Below are 10,183 nucleotides of genomic sequence, written 5' to 3' on the forward strand. Positions count from 1 at the left end.
TTCTCCTTTCATTCATCAAACTTAAATCTTTTCCAAAGAATATACCATAAGTTCTAGGGGCGATCTTAGAAGAGTCTAATAAACTGACAGTAACCTTGTTGGAGAGGTGTATCATGGCAAGTCTTCTGTTAGACCACGTGATCCGTAAAAGACACAAGTGCTTCTAGGCAAAATAATGGCTTCTTAGATGGTCCTGCACACAGGGGAAGTAGTTTGGTACACAATCCTATCTTTCTTTTCACACCATTTATTTAGCATGCACATGCAATTTTAAAATTTTATCTATTTTTTAATTGGCACACAAAGTTACAGGTTTCTTTATGGCATTTTTCTGGATTTTTTTCAGGGGGGAGAGGGAGGCTTGGTTGACCCTTCTGTACCTCTACCACAATCGCTCTTGAAAAAAAAGAACTCCCCATTTTCTGTGTCCAGCTTGGTTATTTCATTTCAGATCTGGTTCCAGTGTGCAAAATGTTTAATAAGATTAAATTGTTCCTAATTACATTGAACAATAAATGAAGGACCTAAAATCAAAGGTAGTTGCTGTGTTCTGGTGCCAGCGGGCCTGTGACTCGGGGCCTCCTGCCTGGTGTTTGCTCTGCCTGTCTGCTAGTCTTCATACCACCAAAGGGAACTTCAGTAAGTTCATGATCACCCAGCGTAGGGATTGAGTGAAACTCTGAGAGAATGTGTAGTGTTTGACATTCTCGTGACCATGCCCAAGGCCCAATGCCTCAGACCCACGGGGGTGCCCAAGCCTTCTCATGGTACATCACAGAGGGATGTCCAAGGCTTCCTCTGTTCCAAGTGAGAACTTTGACAGTGTGCAATAATGTCTGTGCTAGTATTCTCCCAGCTTCCCCCTAGGCTTTTACACACTGAAGACTGCTCTCCTACACAGATTTCTCCTGCCAACATGAGCCAAACCTGCCATCTTGTTCTGCTGTATGTAATAACTCTGCCTCCTTTTTATCTGTGTGTAATAGCCCTGCCTCTTTGTTCAACTGTATAAAATAAACACACTGAACTTTTTTGGATGCTGCAGCTTCCACATCAGAGAGCCCAGTCCACCTCATCTCTGCTTTTCTGTGTCTGTTTCTGTGTCTCTACTTTCTCCTAATTTGGAATTTAGTGCAGACGAAGTCTGAAGGTTTCCCTTTCGACCTGCCAAATAATATGAGAGCCTATGCCATGTTTTGATGAAGTTTCATTTATAATGTAGATACTACTGTTAAAACAAGTGTACTTGTACTTCAAATTTCAAATATCTCCTGTACAATGCACAATTATGGAGGGAAAAAACCAAAGAACTATGTGTCTAGTCCTCAATCTGTAGCTGACTGGTTGTTTGCCTCTCTGGACCTCCATTGCTTCCTTTGGCAATTGGGGATAATAGAGTTCTTGATGCCTCATTTAAACTAATAGCATATTTAAGGGCTTTGTTAGAAACGTATTTATTAATTCATTTATGTATTTAAAAACTCCTCATCTTCTCGAATTGCCAGGATATGCCTTCTTGCTCCTCTTTTTCAGGTATTTCTGGCTTTTCTCTTCAATGAGTGTGGGGAATTGTGCAACATCTCTGGAGCATCATACAAAGAAGAGAGACACTTATGCAATTTTGCATAATTAAAAGGCAAAAAAAGGCTATACTAGTTGGTGGTCCAGTTCTTTCAACAGTCTCCAGAGGCATCTGCTTCCATCTAGTAACTGGCTGCCATGGTGGTAACAGATGACTTTTAAACAGCTGTCACATGTGAGAACAAAATGAAACAAAAAGCCACCCTCCCATGCTGTGTCTAGGTAGCTTGCCAATAGGTAAAGTGAGTCCTTCTCGGAGACAGAGATGAGCAGACCTTGAAGACCAGTTTTTATAATTTGACAGAAACTCTAAGAACTCAGACAAGCTGCCCTCGTGTTTCCCAGAGATGCAATTCCCTGCGTTGTCTAAAGGGGTCATGGCCATTACTAGTTTCTAGGGGCATTTTAAATGTGTTAATTGCCTGCAGGAATTAGCTTTCAAAATATACACCATTCATCTAACTCTTCAAGTTTCTGCTACGTAGCATCTGAGGCACCATGTTGCCTGTGTAGCTTTTAACAGTTTGAGTAACTACATTGCAATTAATATTAAACAGAAAAAGTGGGAGGGAAAAATGTTTCTTTTAGTTGTAACAGCACTGATTCTTCTATTATCCTGAAAATCATGGAGATGATTACCAACTCCTACTGAACAGAGTTTGGAGTCAGCGGCATTCTGGGAAGAAAGGCCTTGGTACTGGGTGGTTACACACCTGGACAGCTTGTCCCTACAGTGTGGCTAATTGAAATGTAAACATGTCAGTCTGACAGCTTTAACAGATTATGCCTTGAATGTTGGAAGGTCAAGCCTTCTTCTCCTTGTTACTGGGCAATTTCTCTCTGTCATCAGAATCCTCCTTAACTGAAAGGCTGAGCCTTTGTTTATACCCAGCTCTTTACCCTGTCGCCGAAGCACACAGAAGGCACACATGTGGTCTATCTTCTCATGACTGACACGCTGGAAAATAAGTCATGAGAATAAAAACATGACTTTGGGTGGAAAATGCATCTAACAGGTGGCTTTCTTTCCGAGACTGATAGATTTTTCTTCCCACATCTGAGACTTGCATCCTTTGTGTTTTCTATTTTGTCTTTTAGATTCCACGTCGACACCTCACACACGAGAAACATGACGAGACACAGGTAACAGTTACCCAACAGTGCGAAGATTATGAAAGGTAAAAGCAGCATTTTCCTTAGAGGTTACATTCCTTTAATGAAAATATTCTGCTTGCAGTATTTCTGTGTTCAACAATGATGACTCTGTTAAGAACTCTTAAAAGAGAATCTGCTGGATAGAAGTGAATGGAGTAGACAACACAAGGGGGTGGGAATAGGCACGAGTCATTTACATTCTTTGTTTTTATTTTATTATCTTCTTCATCATTGTCATCATCATAATGAAAGAGGGAGAGGGACAAACCACATGTGCACACACACACACACCTACGGAGTGGGGAGAGAGAGAAAGAGAGGGAGAGGAAGAGGGGGAGGGGGAGAGAGGGAGGGGGAGCAGGAAGAGGAAGAGAGAAAGCACCAAGACACTGGTGGGAAGCTCAGGGGACAAAGTTGAAGTGTCAGTTTTCTTCTTCCCTGAGGGTTCTGGAAATCAAACTCTAGCCATGAAATATGTGCAGCAAATGCTTTTACCTGCTGAGTCATCTCACTGGCTCCTGGGGTGCATGACTTGAACTTTTTTATTCCATTGCTATCCAAGAGGCAGGAACTGTGGTGGGTCCTGGGAGTTTTTGTGCTGGGGATGCTTTCTCAGTTGTACAAATTTTGCTTTACTGAAGAAACAACTCAGGGCTGGAGAAATGGCTCAACACACTGACTGTTCTTCCTGAGGTCCTGAGTAAATCCCAGCAACCACATGGTAGCTCACAACCATCTGAAATGAGATCTGATGCCCTCTTCTGGTGTGTCTGAAGACAGTCACAGTGTACTTATATACAATAAATAAATAAGTCTTAAAAATTTATTTTAAAAAAAGAAACAACTCTTTCACCAATACTTCGAAAAAGTTCTATTTCCATTGCCTAGTTTGCTTAATCCTTAATACAGGTTCCTCAGCCATATCCCTCATTCTGTCAATCATTCAAAGGAGTTTTTCCTGTCTCCTCCTATTCACTGGCACAGTGAATAACTCTCAGTTCTCACTTGGTACCTTCTATGTTGGAAGATGCTCTGTTAGCTGCTTGCAGCAGTCATTTGTACACCCTTGCCTCCAGCTGCTTACAAGTGAAAATGGAAAATCTACGAGCACAATTAATAATAATACCTGGTTAAATGTTTTGCCTAATAAAAAACAGCCCCAAACTGCATCCAGTGTGCACACCTGCAGCCCTAGCACACAGGAGACAGAGTGAGGAGAGTCTTGACAAGCTTGAGACCAGCCTGGTCTGCATAGTAACATTTAAGCCGGGGATAAGTGTGAAATTAAGCAGAACAATGGAAAAGGGATGCTCAGATAAGCACGCTGCTGTGAGAAGAAAGGGAAAGACAAGACTTGTACACTTAAGGGTAGATCTGTACGGAGGAGTGTACGGCACAGAGTGACAGGAAAGCTGAGCAGGAGGGTCAGCCTCAGGAAATGGGCCATTTGGACGTGTTCATCTTTACGTACTGTGAAGTCAAGGGAGGCTCAGATGAAGTCCCGTGGAGAGACTAGCTGGCTCAGGCTTTATTCTATCGGCCAACGGTTCTCTGTTCCTGAAACTCCCTTTTATAGTATCTATCTTTAAACAAAAGTTTAGACTTGATTTTATCTATTATATGTAGAGGTGAGGGGCACGTGTGACTCCACATGCGTGTGGAGATCAGAGGACGGCTTTATGAAATCTGTTCTCTCATTTCCACCTTCCTGTGGATTCTGGAGATTGAATTAGGTTGTCTGCCTTAGCCCGAAGCACTGCTTTCTGTTAAGCCAGTTTAGCTGGGCTTTAATACCTTAAAGATAAATGATAATGAAAGACTTATTAAAGCTCAGATTCTTACCATTAATTTTCAACTAGAGACATCTGTGGGGCTGGAGACATAGTTTTGGTTCGGAACTTGTGAATAAACTGCTTCCAATATGAACATCACGAGTGAGGCCAAGGGGCTCTGTAATGCAACTTGGACAGAGAGCTGATGGCAGCAGAGTTGGCCAACAGTGCCTACAGTCGATTAGGGAAGAGAGCAGTAGCATTGATAAACAGTAGTGCTCACAGCACCCAAGGATATGCAGACCCTGGCCTATTTGTGCTCTCCTGTCATCAAGAGAAGACATACCTACTGATAAATATTTATTTTTACATGTGTTTTAATTGCAGCAATTGCCATTATATGACTGAAGCACATGAGGTAATTTGAAAAGCAAAAACTTGCAAGAAAACACACAATCTACATGGATGTTTATTTCTCACCCATTTTTGATGATCCTGGAGTCATATCTATGTGCTTATAAGTAGTGTATTTCAGTTATGCTTATATAGAGGTAGAATATATGACATAGTTGTATTCTCTGAATTTTTAATTTGAAAATACCCTTATTTTTATTTTTCAAACTCTATCACGCTTTTGGTTTCTCCCATTCCTCTAAACTATTTAAATTCAGTGTCTCTCATAAGTAGATTTACCTAAATTTAGTATTTTGTGATGTACTATTCTTTATCATTCTATACTAGTGGTGTTTGTGTCTTGCCTCCTTGGTAAGATTTTATGCACTCCAAGGAAAGATTCCCTATATAACAATGGACCTACAAAACATTTTAATAAAATATGATAAGATGTGTATTTTCATAACATGGGTAGTCTGAGGATAGTCATGTCACAACCTCTGACATTAACAAAGAAAGAACGTAGAAGGTAATGGGGAGGGGCACACCTCATCCCAGCACTTGGGAGGTAGAGACAGAAGGATCAGAAGTTAAAGGGCAGCATAGCAAGATTGAGACCAGCAGAGGCAAGATGAGTCCTTGTTTCAAAAAACACAAACAAAGTGAAAGAGTGAACAGGGATAAGAGAGAGTCAGGGAGGGAAAATGGAGGAACCCAGTGTTTGTACAGAGATAGAAGACGATATTCCTGCCCCGTTCCTTTGTCTTGGACACAAGACTGACACAGCTTCCTTCCTTGTGGGGAATTCCAAAGGCTTTATGTAATCTTGAGAGTCTTATCATATGGCTTTAAGAATAGAATGAATCCAAGTTTTCAGGTTGTGCCACTTTTTATGTGGTGCTAAATTGACTTGCTACTGTCACCCTCCAACCTATTGTTAACATGCTATCAGGTATATTAATATTCAGCCTTTCTGTACTTACCCTGGCTGCAAAACACACAGCCTCCAAGAATTCGTATTGTTTTCATACAGTGTTGAAATGTTTGTCCTCCCAAGAAAAAGAGAGAAGGCTGGGCCTGTTTTAGATTACTTCTAAAGTATGCAGGTACCTGGCAGGTTAACCTGTGTGCTTTGTGTGACAAGGGGTCCAGAAGGAGTGGGGAAGGATGAGAGGTGAGGCAAATGTTGAAATCTCTTTGTTATCAGGAAATGAGAAGGTGAAGGACAGACAAGGGATGAGAGCAAAACAGGAAGGAAGAAGGCCAGAAAGAGCCTGGGTTAGCCATCCATCGCTGCTTCTAAACTAAATCCTTTTAATGGAAGCATCTGCAAGGGCAGAGTTCAATGCCCTTCAAGTTTTAGGGCTTGTATACTCAGCTACCTTTCAAAGGAAAAGCGAAGAAGATGTGGAGGTACCCTTGATTCTCAGTGAGAGGCATTCCTAAAGCCAGCACTGATTTTGGTTTATGTGGTCCAGACTTTTATAAGGAGCCTCACTCAGCATGCTGGGATCCTAGAGTCAGTGATTCATTTAAATTTTTGTAAGGCAGATGTTTCCCTGAGTTTTGTTATAACATTTATTTTTAGTTTATTTAAATGGATCATGCATTCAGAAAATTATAGTCACAGCCTAGCCAGGAAACCATAATGATTCATCTTTGTCTGAAGCAGAGATCATTTCAGAAGAAGGAGATAAATGTCAATCCTTGTGAATTTGTCTGGCACTGAACTCATGCAGTACAGTGGTCTTTGACCCTGTATTATGCATTATTATTATTAATTATTATTGTTGTTGTTATTATCATTGATGCAGCAGTCTCCTGTCTTCTGGTAGCAATATGCTGGTCTCCAGAAACATTTTAGGGGCTCTTTTTTTCTCACATCCAAAGTGTTCAAGTATCATTTTGTAAAACGTTGGTGTACTTTAACAAAATTAAACAATAGGGTGTTTTTCTCCATGTGAATAGCACACTCCCCTCCAGATGCAGTGTTTAGCAGCCAAACAGCTGCTCTCTATTAAAATGTCTCTCAAAACCCTACTTATTTGCTCATAAAGGGAAGAGAAGTATAAAGTACGTTTATGGGGTGACAGGCAGATGTTTGGGTTGGAACAGGACAATGGTGGTGGTAATCAAACACTAAATTGATCTCTTTTATGGCACTGTAAGCAAATATGTTGGCCTCTTTGTTTTTAACCCTCTCCTTTCGTGATGAAAATTTTAACTATTATGGACAGGCAAAGTAAAGGACCTCTAGCTAGATGCTCCCTCTACTGCAAAGAAGTGAATCAGTTGGTTTAAGTAAAGGAGAAATCTCTTTTGAAGAGCTGAATAATTATTTTTCATGATACACACACCATAATTGTTTTACAAGTTGTACTTATTTATTCATAATAGAAATATGTCACTTTTTCAAGAATTTATAGTTCTCCAAGCCAATAAACAAACGTCAATACCAATGGATTCTGGACATCAGTTTAATTGAGTTCCTTTTCTTTCAAAACTAAGAAGGGCATGTGTCAACCATGGGCTTCTGTGTAATGGAGCAAGTGAAATTAACCTTTAGTTGGTGGAGACATTCACAGAGAATTGAGGCATGCCACTGGGAGAGGGCACGCCGTGTGTCTTTAGTAGGACTTGATAAACTTCATTATAGAAATGCCTTCTGTGCATGTCATCACTTCTGAGGTCTCACTTCTATGGAGACTCCAAGAAACTATCAGGGATTTATCTTTGTGCAGATTTTAATAAATTGTGCTTGCTTAACTTTTTGGACCCAGTGCAGCAATGACTTGTAAAGCGATTACCATTATCCAGGAAGTGTATTGGAAAATATAGTAGGTTAGACCTTTCCCAATGATTAAATAACTATTTACATAGAAAGGAGCCCCACTGCCTCTTCTGTGTATGGGATTGGGTGTGTCTGGAGACTAGAGTCTACACAATTTCTCAGTGAAATAATTTTGCTCAAACTGGGAAAGCTTGGCGCTGGTGTGAAGCTCTGTGCTAGGTTCTCTCAGCCACATACAACACATAGGGAAAGAATTATCATCTCTCTCTCTCTCTCTCTCTCTCTCTCTCTCTCTCTCTCTCTCTCTCTCTTTTTCTCTCCCTCCCTCCCTCCCTCCCTCCACTGAGTCATTCTCCTTTAGTGTAAGGTTTCAGAATTTGTTGAATTGTCTCCTCCAACCTGATAACCTCTAGGGACTGGTGTCTACAGCAATAACACTTTCTTTCTGCAGCTTGAATTTGAGGCCATTCAAAGCAGATCAACGTGGTGAAAGACACTGTATTAACAAAATTCCGATTTTCAGGGCAAGTGGAAACAGGAAATTTAGAGCTCTGTCCAATTTTCTGACAGGAAGTTATGTGAATACACTGAAGAAATAGCAGGGAGAGTGAAGGAGCAGACTTTGGGAAATTGAGTTTGCTATTGGTTTGGACAGGCTCCTTTATTGAAAATGTAGTGCCCTGAGGGAATCAGTTTCTCTTCTCTGGGGGTTTCTTTCAGTTAACTCACTATGAGCCTCTGCTCAAACTTGACTTTACACGGAGACCCTGTAATTATACTGAGAAATTATTTGAAATACATTTTCATTCTTCCTTTTCAGAAACTTGTAACTTGCTTGATTTCTACTGACATAGATTCTATGTGACACTGTATATTCCAATGTCCTCTTCCATTAGACATGCATGTAATAACTTAAATTGTACGTCACTTCATTTCCAAGTTAGCAGAATTGGAAACTTTTTTTCTTATTTCTATCTAGAAACTTGATTTATTTCTAAATCAAGGATACTTTTGCTTTCCAAACTCAATTGTTCCTCGTTGTTCTTATTTCTAAAATTTCTTTAATTTCTTTATATTTATAGATCTGTGCTTTTAATCATCATAGAAGATATTAGCATATTAAAAACAAAATTTATTTTGACATGCAAATCAGTTGTTGATCTGTCCTTTGCTTCATTTTTCTCCGTACTGTAATCACAGCAGTAGGCTGAACCCTCATACATAAACCAGAAATCCAAACTACAAACATCGCCAATGAAGTTCAAAGATGTTCCACACCCCATAGCGTCATGATTATTAACTAGTTAAATGGCACTGAGTGCTATTATTCATAATCAGATGTTAGGTTTGTTTAATGTTCTGCATGCTATGGAGATCTACGTTGCAGAGGAATTAAAGTAGTTACACAGGAAGGGGCTTGTTTGTAAGTGGTACTTCATCGTTTCCAGTTGCGTCCAGGTTGTACCCCTTGCTGCTTGGTTAGCTGCTAACAGAAAATTGCCTAATGGCAGTGAGTGGGTGACAGTGACCAGTGCCCTGCATGTGTGATTTCTCTAAGCAGCTCATGTCTCTCAATCTACAAATTAACCTGGCATTGCCATCTTCTTATTCTCATCTTCTACTTTTTTAAAGTATTTTTTATTTTTCTAATAATAAAATTAAAACAGTTTATATCAGTTATTTCTGTGTGTACCAATTCTATGAGGTGCTGTGTATATGCAAAAGCATGAAAAGATTGTGAAGTAGAGACAAGAAGGAAAACAAGCAAACAACTTGTGATTAATCCCTCATCTGAGGTAACTAGCAACAGGATATTTTGGGCATCTTCTTTGTTCACAGTGAGATGGCATTTGCTCTGCCTATATTGTGTTAAGCAGTGTTTCTGAAGCTGCCCACCTAAAGCCATCTTCCTAAGTTCCAGCACTGGGAAGTCACTGAAGTCCCTCTCCCCATGATGCCACACTGATTTTCTATACAGCCCTGTTTGTTCTTGAAAGCGAGTAATGTGCTACCTCCTTCTCCATTATTCCAAACTTTCATCATTCAAATCTGGGTCCAATGAGAAAGAGAATTACAAGTTAATATGATTGAGGCATCCCCTTTTTAATGATAAACAATTTGAGTAAATATTAAAAGAAAAAGTAATGGATTTGGGCCAGAGAGAAATCTCAGTATTTAACGCTGATTCCCATCAAGCCTGACAACTTGGATTTGATCCCCAGGACCCACATTGTGGAATGAGAGAGCCCATCTCCTCCAAGTTGGCCTTTGACCTCTAACTTTGCACTGTGGTACATACACAAGCACCAAGCACACACCATACAGACACGCACACACGCTATAAATGCTTACAATAAAGAAATATTTTATTAAAAATGGGCATACAATAAATGATTCCATTTGGAATTTCCTTTAAGATATTTTTTAAAGATCTATTTTTATTTTATACATGTAAGGGCTTGCTCTGCATTCATGTGTCTGTGTGCCACAT

The 10,183-nt window shown here is 40.0% G+C and overlaps 1 protein-coding gene across 3 annotated transcripts in view; it reads left to right on the plus strand.

The window, feature by feature from the left end:
* The window catches only part of Tnip3 (TNFAIP3 interacting protein 3), a 98,357-nt gene that overhangs the window by 12,111 nt on the left and 76,063 nt on the right, over window positions 1-10,183 (plus strand). For 2 of the 3 annotated variants that reach the window (XM_087659345.1, XM_087659347.1), the window contains exon 2: window positions 2,680-2,759. In XM_087659345.1, the coding sequence (XP_087515471.1) occupies window positions 2,680-2,759 (80 nt within the window). The remainder of the gene's footprint in view (window positions 1-2,679; window positions 2,760-10,183) is intronic. The other variant, XM_087659349.1, reaches the window with a different exon arrangement.

The sequence above is a fragment of the Rattus norvegicus genome, chromosome 4, assembly GCF_021556685.1.
Source record: "Rattus norvegicus strain SHRSP/BbbUtx chromosome 4, alternate assembly SHRSP_T2T, whole genome shotgun sequence".
NCBI classification, from domain to species: Eukaryota; Metazoa; Chordata; class Mammalia; order Rodentia; family Muridae; genus Rattus; species Rattus norvegicus.